The sequence below is a fragment of the Balaenoptera musculus genome, chromosome 6 (genome assembly GCF_009873245.2).
Source record: "Balaenoptera musculus isolate JJ_BM4_2016_0621 chromosome 6, mBalMus1.pri.v3, whole genome shotgun sequence".
In the NCBI taxonomy this organism is placed as follows: Eukaryota; Metazoa; Chordata; class Mammalia; order Artiodactyla; family Balaenopteridae; genus Balaenoptera; species Balaenoptera musculus.
This window is the reverse complement of record NC_045790.1, coordinates 49,274,312-49,298,473: the sequence shown is the minus strand read 5'-3', so window position 1 is coordinate 49,298,473 and position 24,162 is coordinate 49,274,312. Positions and strand designations below refer to the sequence as shown.

At 40.6% G+C, this 24,162-nt stretch overlaps 1 protein-coding gene across 1 annotated transcript in view; it reads left to right on the top strand.

The window, feature by feature from the left end:
- The window catches only part of SH3GL2 (SH3 domain containing GRB2 like 2, endophilin A1), a 205,191-nt gene that overhangs the window by 137,233 nt on the left and 43,796 nt on the right, over nt 1–24,162 (top strand). The window contains exons 2-3 of the mRNA XM_036856783.1: nt 11,645–11,713; nt 22,179–22,251. Of these exons, the coding sequence (XP_036712678.1) occupies nt 11,645–11,713; nt 22,179–22,251 (142 nt within the window). The remainder of the gene's footprint in view (nt 1–11,644; nt 11,714–22,178; nt 22,252–24,162) is intronic.

The following is a 24,162-nucleotide window of genomic DNA, read 5'->3' as shown; positions in this document are numbered from 1 at the left end:
TTATATTAATAATAATTTTTAAAAACGGTTTAAGGTACTACTGTTGGAGAATGTGTCCAGAGCTGCTGCTGATTATCCTGTATCCATATGCACTTTTTGCCATCAGACTGCCACCAGTAGAGGGGTATTTTGAGGGAAGGAAGAAAAGATAAGTACAATGATTGTTCAGGGGAGTGATACCAAATAGAACTGAAATAGGAAAAAAATAAGCAGACCAAATTAGTGCATAGGTTGGTGTACTGATCCACTGCCTGCTCATCTGCTCATACATTGCAGGCCAACCCTGTGCCAGGGCAGCACTGGGCACTAGGAAACAGAGATGAACAAGACCAAGATCACTGCCTTCTAGGAACTCTAAAACGTTGGAGAGGCATTCAAGTAGATGATGATAGTACAAAATACAACCTAACAAGTGCTAAATAGAGTTTGACCCAGTGTTACCAAACCAAACTTGGGTCCACTCGCCTGATGTGCTGCAAAGCCGAGCTGCTGACACCAGGTTGTGGTGAAGGAAATACAGTGTTTATTGCCGGGCCAGCTAAGGAGACTGGGCAGCTTAGGCTCAAAAGACCTGAATCCCCCAATGGCTTTTAGGGAAGGGTTTTTAAAGACAAAGTGAGGGAGTGGGTCATGGGGCACGTGATCAGCTCGTGCACAGCTCTCTGATTGGTGGGTGGTGAGGTAACCCTGTGAGGTCACAGGGGTCAGCATTATCAGTCCTCAGGCTCCAGCTGGTCTGGGGGCTACGTGCTCATGGTCATCATGTAGTTAGCTTCTTCCACCTGGTGGAGGTTTTAGTATCTGCAAAACAATTCAAGGATATGGCTAAGGATATTATCTATAGCCCCTGAGGAAGAACTAAAGGTTCTTGACTAACCTATTATTATTTTGTCTTGCTTGACTGTTTTCCTTTGTTTCTGCATTTTCTCACTTTTCTGATTAAATTTGTTCTTTGGAACTCGGGGAAAGCCTAGGAGACTAAAGCTCTTCTACAAACAAGAGGCAGGTGGGGGATATGAGGGGTGGGGGAGTCTGTCCTTGGGAAGGCCCTACAGTGTCTTGCTCAGTTTCACCAGGGCTGTGGGAGCACAGAGGAATTTGGACATATTTACAGGGGAAGGTACAAGTGACCTAGTGACGATTTGATCACAGTAGGTACATAGGCACAGGAAGAGAGTTACGGATTTATTATTGAAGGACAGTAAAACCTAACATATTAATCAAGTCTTGTTAGTTACCAAGAAAATACTTATCAATGATTTTTAGCAATATAGACAGTTATGGAAAGCAAGTTAAATTTTTTAAAGAACTTTTGTACATTAAACTATCCTCTGATGCTGCAGATTGGTATCTATTGATTACAGCTAACCCAAGTAGACTCTCTCCTGGAAAACAGGATTTTTATTGAGTATGGGAATCAAGGGACCTGGATTTCAGTCCTACCTCTGGTATGACCTGGCTGTCTGACCATAACGTATCTGTTTATCTCATCCCCACATCCTCAATGCTCCCCATCCCTGCTCCTCTCCCTACCCTCCAGCACACACAGGTACCCATGGGATGATGTAGTCCCAACAAAAACACAATTTTACTCCTGCAGTGCTTCTATTCTGAGGAGTGACCAGACTCCCTCCTTCCTGCAACGTCACCTCAAATTAGAATTGGAATCCCTCATTTTGCCAGAAAACCCCAAACCCCCAAAAGAAAAAACCATACTGCATGGCCTCATGAATGTATTCACTTTCCTCTCACATTCTCCTACTTAACCTCTACTTGCTAACTCCATGAACCGATATAACACAGAACTCTGTGGTTACTGGAGTTGATTTGATAAGAAAACTTAAGAGGTCACTTCTGAAAAGTGGATTCTCAGTATAGCATTGCATTCTGAAATGTAAATCTCCAGTTCATCTTTAACTGGTAACGAGTGCCCGCAGGAACACCATTTTGCTCTTTAAAGATCCTCATCTGGGTCGATGCCGTATGTATTAATGGCCCTCAAGCCTTTATTTGGCCTGGATTTTGGGAAGTGTCTGTGTCTTCCTTCTACCACAAGTTAGTCCTGGGTAGACATATTTTGGAAGTCTCCACCTTACATTCGCCATGTCTGTGATGTCACCGTGTTACTTGTAGGTAACAGAGTCACGTGGTGGTACTTATAGAGTAACGACACTAATCCTTTGCGTTGGTGAAGTGCTTTACAGTCAACAAAGCAACTACTCAGTTATCTTATATAATCTTCATAACTGTCCTGTGAGGTGGCTTTGAATTATCCACATGCCAGAAAACTTGAGAGGTAAAATGATTTGCCCAAGGTTATCAACCTAGAAAATAACACAAAATGTCCATCACCTTATGGATGGACAAAGAAAATATGGTATATTCATACAATGAAACATTATGCAACCATAAAAGGAAGGAGGTACTAATACCTGCCACACATGGATGAACCTTGAAAACGTGATGCTAACTGAAAGAAGCCGGAAACAAAGGACCACGTCATTATATAATTCCGTTTATATGAAATATCTAAAACAGGTATTTCCATAGAGACAGAAAGTAGATTAGTGGCTGCCAGGGGGTGGGGCCTTGAATGGAGTTGGGGGAGGGGGTTGGGAGTGACTGCTAATGTGTACCAGGTTTCTTTTTGGTGTGATGAAGCTGTTCAAAAATTAGATTATGGTGATGATCACACAGCTCTGTAAATATACTAAAAGTCATTGAATTATATATTTTAAATGAGTGAATTTTGTGGCATGCAAATTATATCACACTAAAGTTGTTAAAATTTTTAATTCATTTTTCTTTTCCCTACACCCCAGAGCTTTAGGGAAGTGACTTTAAGAAGTGTCTTCTTGATACATATTTGGCTTCACTTTTTCCTGTCATGAAAAGAGGTGCCCCTCCTCTTCTTAAAAGTCTGTCCCTTCCAAATGTTCCTCCATCTCTTCTCTCATGTCCAAATTGAACAAATAAGAGGACAGCCTTCTGAGTCCCTGTGTCCACCACTCCCTAGCTGACATTAGCACATCAATAAGCCTGAGAAGAATTAAAAAGACAGTATCCTTTCCTGTGTCCTTTCCATAGTTTATTTTTTGGCATATTTTTATCAGAGCTTTGCAATCAGTCAACTCATTCAAGAGCAAGTCTCCCACGTGGTTGGTTGAAAAGCACTGGGCAGAAACTTGAAAGGAAAGGAAGCCAGTAGTGCCGGTTTGGAGTGCTGGAATTGTATTTAGACCCTGTCCCCAATTTGGTGTGTAACTTTGAGTAACTCTAAGCCTGGAGAAATGCCGAATACTTCCCACATATATGTGTGTGTTTATATAAGTGTTTGTGTGTGAGTGTGTGTGTGAAATATAACTATTGGTACAGAATTGACTGAGGCAACAGGAAATGGGACAGTGAAGTGAGTAGTTTCTTTCCACACCTTAAAAGCATATTGGGAAAGAAGGAGTCAGATTAACTCTTAGATGATGTGGGATGCAGTGACATTACTCTGAATACACGCTCTAGCTGTTGCAGCAGCCTTGCCTGTGAAATATACCCTGCAGGGGCAGAGGACACTCAAAGTTCTAATACTAGAAATAATGGGTAAAAAGCAAACCAGGAATGTGTGTATTGTCGGGGAGGGGAGCCTCCTCCACGTCTCCTTCTCTGACTTCAGCATGAGCGTACCAGGTGTGAGTCTCCAGGGTCGGCTGCAGTGCAGGCAGCAGACCTTGAAGCTTGAGGTAGAAGCAGAGTGGTGCATCTGTCAGGGCTTAGTCTTCTTAGGTGGTGACGAGATGCTTAGCCTTCAGGAAATTCTGCCCAGATTATAAATGAAATCTGTGTCTGTATCTGCCTTGTCACTAAGGTGCTTTTAACATTTTTGGTTCAGATGATGGAATTTCTGTAGGTATGAGTTATCAAACTTGATATCTCAGACAGGGATCCATCTTTCTGAGTTTTGTGTTGTTATTCTGTGTTCCCAATTGAATCCCTCTATTAGCAGGTCAGTGATTTTTCTGTATAAGGTGGTGGATCTGGTGTCTCTTTATTGAATGCCAAGTGGTTTGTCCATCCACTTTCATGACTATCTCTGAGGTCTCTTCATATCTTCTCTTTATTGTTACTTAAGGTAAAGCTTATTGCAGCTAAGAGCATGGTGCTAGCTTTCTTTGGCTTAGGAAGAGAGGAGGGTTTATCTCGGGATAGAGCTTGGCTGCCACATTTGGTGACGTAAAATGCTATATAGAGAGCTGAATGTATTGATGTGTGAATCACTTGTAGGAAGTCTCTCAAGTGTCTTCAAATACCCATTGGCTTGCAGTTTGTCCTTGATGTTTGCTTTCTGCAAAGGTGAGGTACCTACCTTGAATGGGTGGATGAAGGCTGTCCAAGCATTAGTGATAGAAATGGAGCATTTTCTGAGCTGCCTGCCCTGCAGCTGAGACCCAGCAACTGTCAGTTACTCTACTTTTTATGGGCATCTCCTACTAAAGATGATTTATTGTCTTTTTTTTTTTTTAATTTTAGTGGGATATTTGCATCAAAATAACCCTAATCTGAGAATCTGGGGGTGGGAAGGGGGAGAGTTCCATAGCATTTTCTCTTCAAACACTTTGCATGGTATTTTCTCTTTTCCTTCCTTTCCTAATTGTTATCTACCTTTGGTGTACTATAAACAGCACTCCAGCAGGTAGAAATTGCATCAGTTAGGGTTCTTCGGAGAAACAGAAACAGTAGGATATGGGGGCAGAATTTCTTCTTCCTCCAGGGAACCTCAGTTTTGTTCTTAAGGCCTTTCAGTTGGTTGGATGCAACCCACCCACATTTTCAAGGATAATCTTATTTAGTTAAACTCAACTGATTGTGGAATTAACACATCTACAGAATATCTTCATAGCAACACCTAGATTAGTGTTTGATTGAATAACAAGGTACTATAGCCTAGCTAAATTGACTCATCAAATTAACCATAATAGAAATAGACATCAAATTTTAAATTGGAAGACATCTTAGAACTCTCCTGGTTATCTAACCACACCCTACCCCTCCCCCATTTTGTGGATGAGGAAACAGAGGTCCAGGGAAGTTTGTGATTTCAGTTCACAAAAAAGAAAAGGGCTTCCCAGCAGTTTCTTTTAACAATTGAAGGTCTAGTACCACTTCCCCTTGCCTTATCAGCTGAGTCATCAGGCATTAGGTTCTAGACTATTCATTAACCAGGACTGAAATCCCAAATGAATTACTGGTACCTTTTTTTTCTCTTTTTGAGTTCTGCTTTTTTCTCAAGGGATTTTATGACTGAGCTTTAAATAGAATTAAAAAAAAAAAAATACTGCGTGACATAATTCTAGCCCCAAGTCTTAGTGTCTATTTTTAGCAGACACTGTCTTTTTATGTTTTGTTCAATTTTGGTGGCTTATTGCAGTAGACTATGAAAATGTATATTTTTTTCCCTATTGCCAGGGATGGGAAACTTTATGGAAATACTATCCCACTGTTCACTACTGTGAACATTCACTATCTGTGAATCCCCCTTGCTAAATTACCCCTTATCTGATGAGGAACTAGATTATTTGGGGGAGTTGAAAAATACAGAAGTGGTTATTGGTTTTTTATTCTGCACATTTTATATACTTAAAACATTTTCTTTTTTTTTCTGAAGGACAGAAATAGGATCACTTGTGAATGAAACTGTAGGTGATAGGATAAAGTACGTTTCCAGGAAGGGACTGAAACTTGCATGATACCTCTCCTACCAACTCCCTTTGAGGGGTGTGTGTAAGTAATTAGGCACATAGTCCATGGGAAGTTCTCACTTTAGGGAAACAGGGCTTAGAAAGTTATTGCTTTTAACTCCAGTGAACCACACCAGGAGCTCAGAACATCATGCAAATCAATTTCTGCATTTTCTATATACTATTTGACAAGAAGCAGGATAGGCTGAAAGCTGGGGAAAAGGCCAAGAGCTTAGCTCACCTAAACTCATTTTAAAGTTTTTGGCTCCAGACATTCAAAGAAAATCATTTGTCATTCTATTGAATTCTTGGGGGGGAAATCACTAGTTTTTAGATTTTTAGGAACCTTTCTATTTTTCTTCAATATAGTGAGAAATAGAGTTAGCACCGTTAGCTCAATTAACTCAATTTAGATAGATGAAAATGCCTTTACTCATTTTCTAAGAAAGAATACAAAATTTCTGGATGGGAAAAATAAATATATATTTTTTGAAATTCACTTTCAAAATATCATGGCATTTAAGCATTCCAATTTAATGACAGCTAAGAAAAACTAGTGTGAAACCTATATCCCATAAAGTGTATCCACCCTGCCTTTCATACATGGCAATACCACCATCTGGAAAAACAAGATCTACTTGTATTTAGCCAGATACCAAGAAAATACTGCTGTAATTTTGACTTTTCTGTTTCCTTCTGAATATTGGGTATGTCATCAAGTATTATCATTTAATTTTTAGGACCTAACCAATGAATAATAATTAAAGAACTTTCATAAAGATTCAGAGTATGGGCTTCTGTTATTTATTTATTATCATAGGTGATGCCTTTCTACAAATATTGGGAAAACAATATTTTGAATTTTCTGTTTTTTTGCCTGTTGACAGAGAAGAAGATATGACACTTTACAGGGGAGGTAAGAGTCTCAGAAAGGAGACTGAGAACCAGTGCTCACTCATAGTTAAGGGTCCTCCTTCAATTTATTTTGGTCTTAGAATAATTCATTGAGATACATTTTTTTTTTCAACTGATAATTGTCTGCTCTGCAAACACTGTGTTAGGTACTGCAGTCTCAGATGTTTTCAGACAAAGAAGCATGTGACATGGTTCCCACCTTTTGCATCTTACAATAAGATGAGCAGAAGTTCTCAGCAATTTTACTCATCAAGTAGCTAGTTCCAGGGAGTCCAACAGATGATGTGTTTCATTAAGAGTTCACAGGAAATCTAGTAACTTCCATCTAGAGCAATCAAGATGAAGATGGAGAAGGTGAAATCTGGGTGAGCAACTTAGAGAATTGGTAGGATTTGAAAATAAGAAAAGAGAAATAGGTCCAGGTACAAGGCAGAAGGAATTAACACAGCATATTTGGTGGATGGTAAGGAAACCTGGCTTTGTATAATGAATGATGAGACAAAGCTAAACAAAAACAGGGATATTAGGCAGTAAAAACTTTGCAGGTGTGTGATGTATGAATCAATTTGGTCTTAAGTCTATTGAATTTCACTGATGTGATTTTCAAGGAGACCTTTATAAAAAGTAGCTGGAGATATGGTAGTTGGATCTTCAGTGTTTGATTGAAATGCAATGCAGGGAAGAATCAGAGCTGCAACTAGAGAATGGAGTGTCTTTTGCCTAGAGGTGACAGTTAATGTGGGGGAGGGTGAGTCATTGTTGGAAAGCGGGAGGCATCCTTTGGGCTGGGAACAGTGGTCATTTATTTAAGCTGTCTCCTGCTGCTGGTTCCCTTGACATTTTTCTTATTTGGCATATAGAAAAAAATAGCATGAGACAACACTACTGCAGACTCAGAATTAAGACTTAATTTAAAACGTGAGTTGATTATATTATTTATTTTCTTTCTTTGAAGAGAAAAACTATCCCTGAGTGAGGTCATCAGTCTTGTTTGCCTTACTTTATGCCTCCTTTCAGTCATCTTAACATTAACATTTACAAAATTACACTGTAGTTCAGTCCACAAATCTTTACTGAGTATGTGTTGTGAGGAATACAATGAAGAATAAGATAGAAGAAGGTGAGATTTTCGGTTTGGTTGGAATACAGAATATATGGAGAGTGTAATAGAAAATAAGATTAAAAGTATAAGCTCTCAGTGTTGTGCTACATGGGTACAATTGAAGGTTTTGAACAGAAGAGTTGTTTTTAGACAGTACAGGTTTTAGGAACCACCTCACTGGAAAACAGTAGGGCAAAACTATTCTTAAATAAATGGTGCTAGGTGAGGAAAACAAAACTCATCGTTGGCCAAATGAGCTCAGGGAGCCTTTCTTCCTCACCTTGACTCTTATACACAAAGGCAATAGAAGTTTTAGTAATGTTATTTAAAGAACAGGAGGAGAAAATGTTTGGCATACTCCTAAGGAGTGAGAAGATTGTTATTTAACACATTGTTTAATTCAGTGCCTTGATATGTTTAGATCCTTTGTGACTTGGAAAAACAAAAGTAGCCCAGAGAACAATGTGGATGTCATTTTGAATAGTCTTCTTTTTCCGTCCATCTAATTAGATAAGAAAATTTATATCAACCAAATAATCAGACCAGGACCAGTTTCTACCTGTTAGCTTCATTCAGAATATTTGGTGAACTGTTTCTCTCAGAGCAGCTCAAATGTCAGCTTTTGTGGAGAATGGAAAGATTCATATTTTCTCTTTCTCCCTTCCTCTCTGTCCTCCTGCCTTCCCCTGCCTCCCCCTCAGTACTTAAGCCAAATAGTTAAAGCCAGTGGACTGATGAGTTGTCCTCCGTGTGAGTTACCAGGACTAGTTCTAAATTACTAATGGCCAGTGTGATCCCATTTGATATAGAGCCAGCAGTTGTGGTGCTAACCTGTTGATGGATGCAAAATGGGAGGAAATAAAAATTACTCTCAGTTGAGCAACATGGGATTGAAAGTATTATATAAGCCCTTGTGCTTTTGATGAAGGTCATATTTTATGGCTTAGAGATGGCCAAAATGTGATTAACCCAAGGTTACCAGGATTCTCTAATGTTACTATAAATGGAGACATTTCTCAGCTACTTGGTTTTTGTGACAGTTTTGCAAATGAAAATTAAATATCTCATTCATGGGTCATGGGAGGGGTATATCTATAATGATCCTCTTTAACTAAAATGGGGCCTTGTGATATAGTGAGTTCCGTGACATTGAAGACAGTCAGGTAGAACTGAGACAGTTGAGTCAGGGTTGTGTAGCTTATATTTCTTTATTGTGTAAGAGTTCAACAAGATTAGGGTTTCCCAGCCCAAATTTAACAGAAAACCACATACTTCAAGAATAAGACACAAGAGGGGCTTAAGTATGAGCTAAAACTGCCATCACTGAGCAAAGTGAAAGGGAGGGAATCAGTGTAAAAATCATAGTAAAATTTGTTTGGTGATAGGGAAAATTCGATATTAATAACCTTTAAGTCCCCTTCTATTCCTGATTTTCTATAACTTAAACCTCAACATGTAGGTTAAGTTACTGGCACTTGGAATTCCACTAGGAAGTTCTAAACTGAATTCTAAGGCCTTCCTATCCCCATTTCTGGGTTGGTAAACATCTTTAAGAAAGTAGTCAAAGAAGCTGACTTCTGGGCCAGATCACAGTTGATACAGGCTTTTTAGATTGGGTGATAGTGATGCTACACAAAACCTGGATCTGTGCAGACTGTTGAAATAGTTGATAGCCATCATCACCTAGGATACAGGTTAGGTGAGAGGGCTGATGTCAAGGACCGAAGGTTAAAGCAGTGAATCTAACTCTGGCCATCTGGCCCTTTGAATCTAAAGGAACTTCAGGCAGAAATGGCCAGCACCACGGACAGCTCTTCAGTGCTTATGGTGCAAATGCAAAGCCACCTAGGGTTTACTTGGGAAAATTGCCTTCCAGGTCCTGGTTCCACCTCTTCCTAGCTAAAGATCCCTACCATGGACAGGCAGTTTAATTTATGCAAGCCTCAGTTTTCTCATCTGCAACATAGGAATAATATCTGCTCTACATAGTTCTTATGGTACGCATACTGGATGATAAATTACAAGTCAAAGTGCCAGTTATACAAATTAAAGATGTGAATATTGTTTTTATTAACATTTCATTTTTAATCATTGACCTTTATCTGCCTAACATTGTATTATGTTAATGGGAAAGACCAGGGTATTTAATCAGATATACAATTTACTGGTAAGAGAATGGAACTAGGATATATTGCATGTCTTGTAGGTTCACGCACCGGTTTTTATATTTACTATGCCATTTATTTTCATAACAACTCTGTGTGCCATGGCAGTCCATTCCATGCCCTTCCATCATAGCATATTCCTTCTGTTAGTGCTGCTGAGGTGAAATCTGGGCCAGAGTGGTGATAGAATTCAGACTCTTGGTTTTCCCAAGAGTGATCTCTTCTAAAGATTTTCCTGATGGCAGAATGCAGGAGTTAAAGAAAGAGAGTGTAAGGACTATACCTCAGCCCCCTATAAGGGGATATCAGAGCTTCCATGGCCAGAGAGATAGAGCCATGTATCCCAGGACCCTTTTAGAAGGAGGTAACCCAAGCTCACTTGGATGACCCAAGTTGTTACTGAGGTTGCTGCAGGTCTGGCTATGGTGGGGATCCTCTGCAAAGACCCTCAACACAGTGGCTATTAAAGGAAATGAAAAATTATACTTCAGTATCTGTGTGTGATAACTTTATGTAGCACAGTGACATCTTAGTAAAAAGCATCTAACTGGGCTTCCCTGGTGGCGCAGTGGTTGAGAGTCTGCCTGCTAATGCAGGGGACACGGGTTCGAGCCCTGGTCTGGGAAGATCCCACATGCCACTGAGCAACTGGGCCCGTGAGCCACAACTGCTGAGCCTGCGCGTCTGGAGCCTGTGCTCCGCAAGAAGAGAGGCCGCGACAGTGAGAGGCCCGCGCACCGCGATGAAGAGTGTCCCCCGCTTGCCGCAGCTAGAGAAAGCCCTCGCACAGAAACGAAGACCCAACACAGCCAAAAATAAATAAATAAAAATAAATTAAAAAAACAAAAAAAACACAGTTCGAGTACTTTAAAAAAAAAAAAAAAAGCATCTAACTACCTTTACAGTTATTTTAAGAGGAATGAAATTCTAGTGTCATTAGCATTTAATATTTCCTGTCTTTGATGAAATTAAAGTATCTTCCTTGTGATCCCTTCATAATTTTCATTAGACTTAATTTGAGTCTTTATTTCAAAACAGAATAGGATATCTAATCTTTTAATGAACATGAATTCTACATGTGGAAAATGACCATTGGCATATGTAAACTGATGAAAATAAAATGTATGATAATGGGAATTGATTGGGTAGCAAAGAAGTACCCTCAACATCTTTCCACATAGTTTATCTTATGTATATAAGGATGTAGACAGCTACAGGGAGATTTATAAGACTACTATTTAAGTCCTTTTATCTGAAGATCAGCTAGGCTGATATTTTTCATACCAGTTTGATAGATGCTTGTGATTATCTGTTCAACAGTCCATTGAGGAATAGGTTGAGGATGTAGCAATTTTCTACCTAGGTAGCATTTTAGATCCATTATCAGAGGGAAATGATTACTGTATGATGCTGTTGTCCCTTGGAACTCTCAAAAGGAAAACGTTAGTGATTTGATAGTTGTGTGATGATTTATATAATAGAAAGAGCACTAGGGTTGAAATCAGAAGATATAAGTCTGAATTCTTGCTTCAGTACCTACCAGATGCATGGATTTTGGTAAGTTGTTCATATCCGCTGAGCCAAAGCCATCTCCTATGAAAATGGGATGGCCCACCTACATCAGAGAATAGTTATGAGATTGTATTCGATGATGTTTGTCAAAGTGCTTAAAACTTGTGACACATATTTTTAAAAGAAAATTTATAATTCCTTTTTTGGGTTATTTTCTACAGAAAGTGAGTGAGAAGGTTGGAGGAGCTGAAGGAACCAAGCTAGATGATGACTTCAAAGAGATGGAAAGGGTGAGTCTTCATCACTCAGAGTTCCCTTGACATAAAATTGCCCAGCATACTAAGTGGAGAAGAGAGAAAGGAAAGGGGAAACCGTTCTCCACTGGTACCTGAGAATACATTTTGTTATTCTTAAAAGTACTCTCCTTTTAGTGTATGTTTTAAAACAGAAAATGTAAAGTATCTGTTTTTTTTACTATCCTAAGAACAAAGCCTCCATGAAGGTGAAATGTCATAATGGATTTTATCGTTACTTTTCCAAATAGGGACAGCATGGAGCTGGTGTTTGAACTGCGCTGGGGTGGGACGAAAAGAGGAGCAGGTGGGGAATGATGTACCAGATGTTTTGGGGAGAGTTTGAGTCACTTTCTAGCTTTCGAGAACTTTCCTGAGGGGACTGTGCCAGCCAGAGGCAGCATGTGTAGTGAACACAGTGGTGAGCCGGTCTGACCTTGGCCTGAGCTCCACTTCTACTGCCTGTTGCACAAGTCAGCATATTGCTCTGAGCTTCTGTATTTTCATAAATGTAAAAGGAGAATACAAATTTGTTCTTCAGAGACTTTTATTAAGGATTAAAAATAATATAAATCATTTAACATTCTTCCTTAAAAGATAACAGGTTCTCAACAAGTGAGAGTGGAGGTGGTGAACAAAATAAGCCTTTTCATTTTTCTTGTGACAGATGCCGTATTTTCTCTTTTACTTTTCTTTCACTTTGACACTGTCCATAGAAAGAGATACATAGGCTTATGATGGAGAGTGGGTATTGCATTGTGCAATTAATTATTTTAGATTTTAAATTGTGGATGAGTAAAGGATCTGGGAACACAAACCGTGTACTTGAACAGAGAGGATGGCGAAAGCTTGTGATACCCAGAAACCACATTTTTACTTTCTGCCCTGTCTTTTTCAGTTTTTCTTCTGAAGAGTTCATTGATGAATACAACAAATTCTTGTTTTGTACCTCCTCTGAGACAGGCATGTAGGATATAGTAGTGAACAGGATAGATAAGATTCCTGACAGCATTAAATTCATAATCTAGTGGGGAAGACAGACTTTGGACAAATACTGACCAGTGTGGCAAGGGTAACGAAACATGGCACTAGAGAAGCTTGGGACAGAGGAAACTCACCCACATAGGGTGGTCAGGGAAGACTTTCCTGATATTTAAGTGAGGATATAAAGGATGAGTAAGAGTTAGCAGAGCCTAGTGCGTTTCTAGTAAAGGAAACTGCAAGCAAGAGAGAACCGGACAGGGACTTCTGTGGTGGTCCAGTGGCTAAGACTCCGTGCTCCCAATGCAGGGGGCCCGGGTTCAATCCCTGGTCAGGGAACTAGATCCCATGTGCCGCAGCTAAAGATCCCGATGCTGCAACTAAAAGATCCTGCAAGCTACAACTAAAGATCCCACATGCTGCAACGAAGACCCAGTGCAGCCAAATAAATAAATAAATATTTTAAAAAAAAGAGAGAGAACTGGACACATTTGAGCTCCTGAATAAAAGATGAGTTGCTGAGAGACAGGAGTCTTGTGAAATGAGACTGTTTAGTGTTTACCTAGCTGGTGTTTCTGGCTAAGTTCTTGAGATGGACCTCACTGATAGAATAGGGAGCTTCACTGATAGGAGATTTAATGCGTCTCCAGAACCCAACACACCTGCTCAGAATGACTTGACTTTGACTCCTCTGCTTGCCATAGTTCCACACCCCTCTTTATGAGCAGCCCTGTGGGTCTGTTCATTTGCACCAATCTCTGTCTACACCCAGTCTTCCTTTGTCCCCCTTATCCTTTGATGTCTCCCTCCCATCCCCACCCTGGAGGGAGTGTATAATATTCCACGTGGCCAGTGCCCTGTCATTAATGACAGATTAGGCAGATGTTTAGGAATTTAGGACTAAGGAATCAGAATTTGAGTCCTGCTTTCAGCCTCTGCCAGGACACAAGATAGTAAGTTCGGTAGCCCACTGCCTAAACTGAGACAAACTAACTTTCTGTTTCTTAAATGAGATTAAAAAGAATAAGAAATTTGGAGAACAGTGTTTATAACTGAACAACTAATTAAGCCTTTGAATCCAGGCCAGTCTTGCAAAGTAATTGAAATAAAAGAGGATCTTACAAATATTTTACTTCAGACAAAGACCCACAGACGTCCCTCTGAGTCTATTGGTAAGGTTTATTTCTCCTGTTTCCTAGAAAACAATGAGTTTCTGAAGCTTTTATTTCAAAATCTAGATATTACCATAATAAGGTTTTGCTGATTAAAGAGCACACTTGTGGTTTTGTATTTGGGTTTATAACTAAGTAGACTGAGAGATTTACATCCTAGTGAGGTGTGGAAATTGTTTATTCCGCTTCATTCCACACATCTTTTGCCTTATCTCTACTCATGTTAAATTCACATTAAAGGTAGAGGTTTCTGTGGTAATTGGAAAGCACATGCTTTAGATTTAGACTCCAAATCTGTTCTGTTTATATGTTTATTACACACAAAAACATTTTAGCTCAGTGTTCCCAAACCTGCAGAAGAATCACCTTTCCATGGTCAATTTCCTGTTCATCAAGGATTTAGAGCAGAGACACCTTTGTTCACTATGTTCTCAGAGGTGCAGTGAGACAACGAAACGAGATAAATTAGAGGTTTGCATCAAGCAACACTACTGGGAGAGAGAAGTGGGTATTCCTAGAGATTGTTTCCATAATCAGCCACCCCATCCACTCTCCTGCTGAGATACAGTAAAATTACCATGTGCATCTCTTAGCCCTTGTAGCCTTCCTGGCCCGGAGCTGATTGGGTGGACTCTTTCAGCTGTGTTTTCGCTGCAGGAACCCTGCCTGTAACCATTTCTGTCCTCCTCCTAAGTGCCTGCATGGAATTGTTTCTTTGTTCATTTTAAATGGTATTTGTTGCTTACAAGCATCCTCAAACACAGACTAAATTTCTTACCATGGTACAGACATCGTGTGGATTTTTTTCTTTGAAAAGCTGCAGATTTTTTTGTCAAGAGGAAGCACTAGAATTTGAGGGACCTCTGGTTTCTTCGAAATTTATATCAGTTGCTGCAGTGATTGTGTGTGTGTGTGTGTGTGTGTGTGGTGTGTGGTTATGTTCATGAATTCACATGGAATATCTGTAACTGCCTCCACGTGGCAGGCATCCTGCTGGGCACCAGGAATACAAAGATGATTAAGGTACAGTTCTTGCCTTTAGGAGCTTTCAGTTTTGATGGAAGGAATAGACACATAAATTAGTGTCTTATGGGACATGGTGCTTGATGCCTTGGGAAGTATTTTCATGGAAGACCTAACTCAGGTTGGGTAGATCAGTGGAGGCTTCCTAGAAGAAAGGGCATCTGAGCTAAATCCTGAAATTTTCTGTTTCCGTGTATATGAGTAATGTAGAAGTCCAAGCCAAGGGGTACAGTGTCTCTTTTAGCAGCCTGAAAAGTATCATGGGAAATCCCTGCTGTTGAAACCAGGAGTCCTCAAGTTGAAAGCATGGCTATAGACCGTTTTAATGAGAATGGAATTTTTCTGAAGGGGCAGCCTCAAGTTTTAAGGCAAGCAGATGTTGAGAAAGAATGGAAAGGTTGTCATTCCTTATACGAGTGAGAGAATGTACTGTTTGCAGAGCAGCCTGTGCGGGAAGCGCTATAGGAGAATGTCCATGGTCATTATCTCCATATACTTAACTAGTCATTGGGTGGAGAGGAGCTGGATCCTTCTGTTTAACCCCAAGTGGTAGGCTAGAATTAATGAGTAGAAGCTATGGGGAGATAGATTCAGACTCAACATAAGAAAGAACTTTTTGTTGTCGGAGCTTTTTAAATAAAAAAGAGCCTTGGGGATTACTGAATTCCCCATCACTGCCCATGTTTAAAGAGAGGCTAAACCCACGGTTCCCACATTCTTTGTGAAGCACAATAGTTGTCATCTCCTTCGAGTTTTGTGGCAAGTAATTTGTTACTAATGTCATTTTTAGTAATGTCAGTCTCACTTGGATTCTAGTGATCTATCCCAAATGGGAGAGAAAGGAGTAAAGTCCCAGCCAGCATGCTCAGAGTTTCACATATCCCTGAGTGCACCATGGGCACCTGTCATATACGTGAACGTCTTCTTCATGGGTGTGGTGGTAAAAGAGAAGGTGTGGATTACGGTACTGAGACACTCACTTGCTGGTGTGGAACTGTAGGATGGGTGGGAGCCCCAAACAAGATGAGCTTTAAAGACATTTTTCTGCTTATCCTGAAATTTAGTGAAGACTAGCTTCTTCTCAATTATGTGTTTGCAGCATACTTCCAAGCCAATGTTCATTAAAGGTAAATGCCTAAGAAGATTAACAAAAAAATACCTTGGGGCAATCTCAGCCTAATGTGTTGTTTATTTTTGTTTTCAACACACAGTTCATTAATCAGGCTTTCCAAATACATGAGGTAACTGCTGTAAAGCAGAGCAATCTGGGGACAGGTACATTAATTCTTCCATGTCAGTAGGGGACTATTAAAACATCCCCTTATTGGACCAGCCTGTATCTCACTGCCAGACAGACTTTCCCAGGATACTGTTTTCATCGTGTCTCTGTGACTTGTTTAGTTAGGTGTTCTCCTTCAGGTCCTGTCCTTTAAGTGGGTGTGCATTCATTCTTAATAGGTACATTTTCTTAATTTCAGTGACAGAAAAATTAAGAATTTGAAAGATTTTCATGTTTCATATGACATTTTAACATCTCTTTTGCATAACCACTGTAAGTTAGCCCGTGTCTAAGTGGGTGCTTAATTCATCTATTTAGTATTGATCACTAAACCCACAAACTGTCTGTGCTCCATTTTAAGATGTCCATTTTTTTTTTCTTAAACTCTGCTACTGTGTCCCTGTGACAGCATCTGGTATAACGCAGTGTCTGATGATGTGAGGTCATATCTTTCAGTCCTTTTGTTAGTCCACAAAGAATGCTGTGTTTTTCACCTGTGCTGCCACCTGTGTTCAGGAGACAGTGACTGCTCCTTTTCCAATGGGGAAGGGTAATGTTCCAATGCCTCAAAACAATAGCCCCATTCTAGTCAATCTGGTGCCTTTCGGTTCTCTTGTATCTTGTCTCTAAAGACTGAGACAGCTGGTGAAATGATGGGCATCCGTAGATTCAGCGTGGCATGCCTTTGTGAAAGTAGAACCTTAGCACAGGGAGCAGCAAACTTTCTCTGTAAATATATTAGGCTCTGTGGGCCAGAGGGCGTCTGTGGTCTGTGTTGCGGCTGCTCATCTCTGCTATTGAAGAGCAAAAGCAAGCATCAGTGGTATTTGAATGAAGGAGCATGGCTGTGTTCCAATAAAATTTACCCAAGGACACTGAAATTTGCATTTTGTATAGTTATTATGTGCAACAAAATAGTCTTCTTCTTTTGAATTGTTCTAACTCTTTAAAAATCTAACAACGGGGGCTTCCCTGGTAGCACAGTGGTTAAGAATCCGCCTGCCAATGCAGGGAACACGGGTTCGAGCCCTGGTCCGGGAAGATCCCACATGCCGCGGAGCAACTAAGCCCGTGCGCCACAACTACTGAGTCTGAGCTCTAGAGCCCGTGAGCCACAACTATTGAGCCCAAGTGCTGCAACTACTGAAGCCTCGCACCTACAGCCCGAGCTGCACAACAAGAGAAGCCACTGCAACAAAGAGTAGCCCCTGCTCGCCGCAGCTAGAGAAAGCCTGCACAGCAACGAAGACCCAGCGCAGCCAAAAATAAATAAATAAATAAATATTTTTTTTAAAAAAGGAAAAAATCTAACAACAGGCGGTGGCCCAGATTTGGCCCACCGGCCATGGTTTGCCAACCCTTGACTTAGCATGAAGAAGGGAAATGTCATAGTGAGTAAAGCGGGTTGAGAGAGCTGTTTCTCTCCCTACCCATAGTTGTAAATTACAAGACTGGATAGTAGAGGAAGAACCTGATAATGTATTGAGAGTTGCTAAAATCTTGGTAATGAGAAAATTGAAGTAAAAAGACCAGAGGAATATGTGCCTATGCTTTTACTTTGAGGGATAAAAAAACAGAACTTATTTCATACAGGTAAGTTTTTATTTCCTGCAAACATGCCTGTATCTTATATAGTTAGCTTCACCTCCTCTAAACAGCCTTCCCTAATGACTCCCTGCCCCAATCCAGACAAGGGTAGAAACAGAGGCTCAGGCGCTCACAAAAATGGAAGTTGCCGTTTGGGACACATCAAAACTTGTTTTCAAGCAGTAGGAAAATTTGGGCGTTAAGGAAATCATTAGCTACATATCATAAGTTCAGAATTAAACTGTGCTGTTCTCAAATGGGAATAAGCTCTTGCCAGTTATAATAAATTATTTAACTGGAAATCTTCTTAGTTCATGGTAGTTATACTAGGCCTGTTAATAAGAGGGTATATGGTTGACAGTTGCGGTGTATAAATAGCGTTCCTAGCAAGAGCCTGACAAGGAGCGTTTAAGGTTCTCACAGGGTGATGGCCTCACCTTGTCCATGGCTGACACAGTATAGTTTTGTTTAGCAAAAAGAGTTCTGGACAAAAAGAGGACAGAGACGGAGAGAAGTTGGACGTTGGTCAGCCTCCTACTGGCTGATGTCATTGGGTGATCCAGTTCCTCCAGCATTCTTCCTTGGAAGCCGTGTCTGATCCATGACCTTTGGAACTATATTTCTTCCCATGATAGCTGCGTGGGTTGTGTGACCTCAGAGAATTCATTTCCCTTCTCCAGGTTCAGACTGGCATATTTAAAAAATCAAGGCTTTGGACTGGATGCTCTACTGGCCTTGTTCTCTTATGTTTATTAACTCTGTCAAGTGTAAAATCAGGAGTAAGATCCTAGTAAATGAATTTGCTAGTAGCTCTCCCCTGTTTGGTGTATGTCTTGAAAATGCATTCCGCAAATTATTATACTGGATAAAGTTGTTTTCAGAGGTGGATTGCAAGTGAAGGTTATTTTATGCTCTGATCAAAAGGGTTTAGCTAGAAATTTCTCTAGATTGATATCTAGATCAGGTACCTGAAAGTGTTGAAGGAATCTGCCTCAGTGGGCACAAGATCTGGGGTTGTATGGGCTCTTCCCTGGGAGACTTTGGCCAAACCATGGGGGACACTGAGTAGTTTTTATTCTCACTCTTCTTCTAAGGTTGAATCCCACTTTGGGGACCAAATGCAATTCTCTAATATTGGTGTCTCCAGTGTCTCTGTGCCTCCCCCAAGACCACTGGCTTTAGCCAAGCTAATAGCTTCTGTTTATAGAGCCTGAGTACTTGGGCAGTCACAGAGCCCAGAAGGGAAAGGGGGTTTCATTTCGCAAATGAGAGCCACTTTTCATGCTTTCCTTGCTGACTTGCCCATGGACCACTCCAGATATACACTACTGGCACCCAGCCTCTGTAGAGAAGCCAGTGTAACTGAGGGCATGTGGTCAAACAACTTAGCCTGGGACAGCCTCCCTTTTGCAGAGGCCCAGGGTAGAATAGTTCTTGTGAATGAGTTTCTGTAGACTTTGAGGACTTTCAAAACAAAACCAGAAGGTGAGCTGGAAGGTGCTTTCCTCCTGGTCCTGTGTGGTTGACCTCTGCCAGGTCTCCAGCTCCATCTAGGAGATGGTACAGAGAGCTTTGCAGCTCTGACTTGGTGTCTCTCTTCAGGTTAGGAGATGTCCCTGTTGCCTTTGTGTGCTTTCAAGAAGTATTGGGTGGTAGTTAACAACACATACGCTGGAGCCGGAATTGGGCAAGTTTCTTAACCTCTGTGTATCTGTTTCATAAGGCTTCTGAGGATTTGGTATGTAAAGATATTTAAAGCCCTTGGAACAATTTCTGACAAATATAAAACAGTTTATGATGATGGTGGTCATGATTATTACTGAGGGTAGAGATGGGGGAAAGTTAGAAATTGGTTAGCTCCCTCACATCAGATGAGTTCAGAATACCAAGTGGTCACTGGCCAATTCAGTTCCTCTGTCACTCTCCCTTAGAAACTTTGACCTTTGGAACTACTTTTCTTCCAGTCATAGCCACATAGGACATTTGGATCCATTTGACATTGAATGCTTTAAGCCCTGTCATATAGTCAGCAGAAGATCTGTGTTTTTTTCCTATCACACCTGTAACCTGGACTTTCAGCCTGTTTTTTCTGCGCACACCCTTTGACTTCATTTCCATTACATTGAGTGCATAGTTGTTGGTTGGCATGTTGGTAATACTTCCAGGACCTCCGTGTATGGCCACACAAGTTCTGCACTATAAAACTCTGGGGGCCACTATTTATTGCAGAACTAAATACTACTTAGCCACATACTCAAATCTAAGATGTATTAAAAACTCAAGTTAACCAAAAGAATGTGGTACAGGGTTCACATGTGGGCAGACATCTCTTAAATAGGAATGCTTTTTGAGGTAATTTTATACCATGATGGCCTCATAAGAAAAAATGTTTCCTCTATTAATCACAGTAGTAGCAAGCTCCTTACACACACAGTAATATGACTACCATGGAAGGGGAAATTATTAAGTATTGAAAAACAAAGCTGAAAGATAAAATCTTCTGGTTATGGTATGGTTTCTGATTATGAAAGAGAAGAAGGCTTACACAGACATAGAAAACAAATATACGGATACCAAGGGGGAAAGGGGTGGGGTGGGAGGAATTGGGAACTGGGATTGACACATATACAGTACTGATACTATGTATAAAATAGACAACTGATGGGCACATACTGAATAGCACAGGGAACTCTACCTAATGCACCGTGGTAACCTAAGTGGGAGGCAAGTCCAAAAGGGAGAGCATATCTATATGTGTATGGCTGATACTTTTGTTGTGCAGTGGAGGCTAACACAACATTGTAAAGCAACCATACTGCAATAAACATTAATTAAAAAAAAAAAGAAAGAGAAGGAGGCTTGCCCCATCCATAAAAGGTTGATTTTGTATGTAGGTGCAGTAGGTTACAGAAAAATTGGAATTGAGGGAGGAGCCCTTGAACTCTAAAGAAAACAACAAAGTCTCCTTGAACTTAATTGAGATCTGATATTCTGCCGTCAAAAATTAATTCCCTTCATTCATACTTACGTATTCCATGTACATACCTTGGATAGGAGGATGCGCTAATTTTCAGCAGTCATTTACCCTGTAGAGTGAATGAATGGACCACACGTGTTGATAAGAAAAGGATTTCATGGGGGAATGTAGAGAGGACCTCATTGCGTGGCCTCTTCATGTGGGAAAAAGGGTGCAACAGAGAGAGGACATGGTGACCTGCTGAGTGCAAATACTGACCATTCAGAATTTTGCAAGGATAGACTCTAGGACCAAGATTTTAATTTAGAATTAACCAAAAGTTCAAGAACTGCTTAGAAGTGTTTGCTCAAGATTTTTATGTACTTGGGATGTTCTCAGAAGTTAAATAAGAACTTTCCCTCTCTTACCTGAACAAGCAGAGTCGATGTTGCATGTTTCTTTCTTTAGAGCAGTGAAATGTGCCACCATGCCTGGCCCTCTGTAGACATCCAGTAAATGCCTCTGGGGCAAAATATGTTTCATAGCTCCACCTTACTTTTTTTAAATTTATGTTTATTTTATGCTGAATTTATTCCTGGGTCATATATTTTTGTTTCTTCAGTTTCTTTCGGGACATCTTCTTCTCTGCAACCTCCTCTTCAGGTTTAGGTACAATTTACTCTTTTTCAGTAGGGATCATCATAGTGTGGCAGAGAGGGCTCAGGTAGGGGTTAATCCGTCCATGAGCTCTGTAAGTCCAGGGCCCATCACGGATTCTGTTCACCTGGATGTGCTCAATGCCAGAGACGCTACATGAAAACCCTTAAGTGTAACTTTACTCTCCGCATTTTTAAGCATGTGCGGCAAAAAATTCACTCTTTTTTGGGTCATGGACCCTCTGTCCAGCCCCACTCTTTGACCTGGATGGATACACCAGCCAACTCTAACATTTTAATGATGGAATAGCATGCATTGCTTCTGTAAAGTGACATCTTTCAGAGACTTGGTGGCTTTTTGGATATGCACACCCTCTATGGCCTGGCCATAGCTTCATGGGTGTTCTTAAAGTGAACATGAAGATTTGAACCTCTTGATTTGCAAGATTTTGTGGGGTTTTCTGTGTCAAGTGAGGAGTGAACCATTCTCAGAGACCACCTCAGGCAACTTACAGTGAGAGGAAGCTATATCCACCTTATTTTACCAGGAGGTAAGGAAGTATATTTTGAAACACATTTTAGGAAATTAGTAGTTTCCTTTTTGGGTAAATGGGCTTTCCAAGTCTTGATGGAACACAGCTGAATGCAAAGCCAGTGTTACTTCTGGCAGCTCTGTGAGCCCCTCACCTTCCACCGCAGGACTTGTTGCTCTGTTGTACCACCAGTGGTTGTATATATACTCAAGCAAAAACTACGTTTCTAAAGCTAATAATTTGCATCATTTAGAATATTTATTTTCTCATTTCAGAAAGTGGATGTCACCAGCAGGGCTGTGATGGAAATAATGACTAAAACAATTGAGTACCTTCAACCCAATCCAGGTAAGGGCTCGTTTTATACTTGCAGGGGTATCCCTCCAGGTAACTTTTCGTTTCTCTTTGGTAGACAGGCTAGGTTTGGTGCGCTTCTGCTTGCTCTATCCTCCCGTCTGGAAGTTCAGTGGCTTCAGGTGGAGCATTTCGACTGGGAAGGGAGGACTTTTTAGGTTCACACTGAAGTAACTGGAGGCTTCTGTGATATTTTATCTGACTGTAGTATAATTAACAAATAGCACTGTGTTGGCAGCGTGGGTGGCACATGATGTCAGGGTAGCTGCAAGCTGTTATTAACTGGACACTAATTTGAAAGGGATTGTAAGAAAGAAAACTGGGAGGATTTTCAGATAAAACATAGTAATTCACCAAAGGTGTGAAAAAGTAGGAAGTTGAACGGTTTTTGTGAAATACAGAGGGTTTCCGTCCATACGCATCACTGAAGTCTTTGGAGGGTTGTTCTTTGTTCTGATTTTTCTCCAAGCACATCACAGATCAGCACTTGTCCTTGCTAACCTCTTACACTCTTAAGAGAAGGGAGTTATAATAGAGATAATGGAGCTGTACCTCGAAAAGAGAGCCAGGCAGAAGTGGGGTGATGTCGAAGAGCACAAGGTGTAACAGAGCAAAGCAGCTGATACTATAGACCTCCTCAGCACTCTTCCTGCAGAGCAGTTCCTAACTGCAGAGTATAGAAACTTGAAGCAAGGTTGAATATATTTAAGTAAAACGTATGAATACTGGGAAAACTGCGTATCTTGAGACCAGTTTCTTTGGGAGTTTCAGGTTGAGATTCCTGTGTCTTTGGTGGTCCTAGGGGAGATGGTTCAGGCACTGTGTCAGCCCCACTGTGTTTGGATTCCGAGCATTAATGGGTGAGAGATAAGAAAAGGAAATAACGTGGGATAAGAGGAGGCAGACAAGCACAGTCAGTGCTGACCAGCTCCCTACTGCCTTCTGCTACTGGCTGCAGCTTTCACTCAGCCCAAACTGTGGGAATAACATTCTCAGTTTTTTTAAAAACTGCATCAGAGATGGGATTATGTGAGGAAGGAAAATATTGAAGTAAGTGATAAGCCATAGGAACCAGGCATTTAACTGATAGTACACCAAATTGTTGGCAAATTAGGCAACGAATAGCAAAAATGAAGTTTCCAATTTTTGCTTACAGCCTTCTTCATGACCTCTGTATTCCACAGAGATTCAAGGATCTCTTATCTAAGAGATCTTCACCTGTTCCTAAGTATTTAAACAGCTGTGATAGGTCAGTTTTGAAAAGAGAATTGCTCGCCCCAAGTCTCACGGTAAGAAGTCATTGTTTAGGGAAGGACGTTTTTGTCTTTGTCTTTGAGTAGAACCTTGAAGTGCTCCCTCATTTCCCGGGATTTATGCATGAATGGTGCTAGGATTAATTAGCCCTGCTGTTGTAAGGCTAATATATAGTTTTTAACATCTTTATTGGAGTATAATTTTTTTACAATGTTGTGTTCGTTTCTGCTGTATAACAAAGTGAATCAGCTATACAAATACATATATCCCCATATCCCCTCCCTCTTGCGTCTCCCTCCCACCCTCCCTATCCCACCCCTCTAGGTGGTCACAAAGCACGGAGCTGATCTCCCTGTGCTATGCGGCTGCTTCCCACTAGCTATCTATTTGACATTTGGTAGTGTATATACGTCAGTGCTACTCTCTCATTTCGTCCCAGCTTACTCTTCCCCCTCCCCGTGTCCTCAAGTCCATTCTCTACGTCTGTGTCTTTATTCCTGTCCTGCCCTTAGGTTCATCAGAACCTTTTTTTTTTTTTTTTAGATTCCATATATATGTGTTAGCATACGATATTTGTTTTTCTCTTTCTGACTTACTTCACTCTGTATGAAAGACTCTAGGTCCATCCACCTCACTACAAATAACTCAATT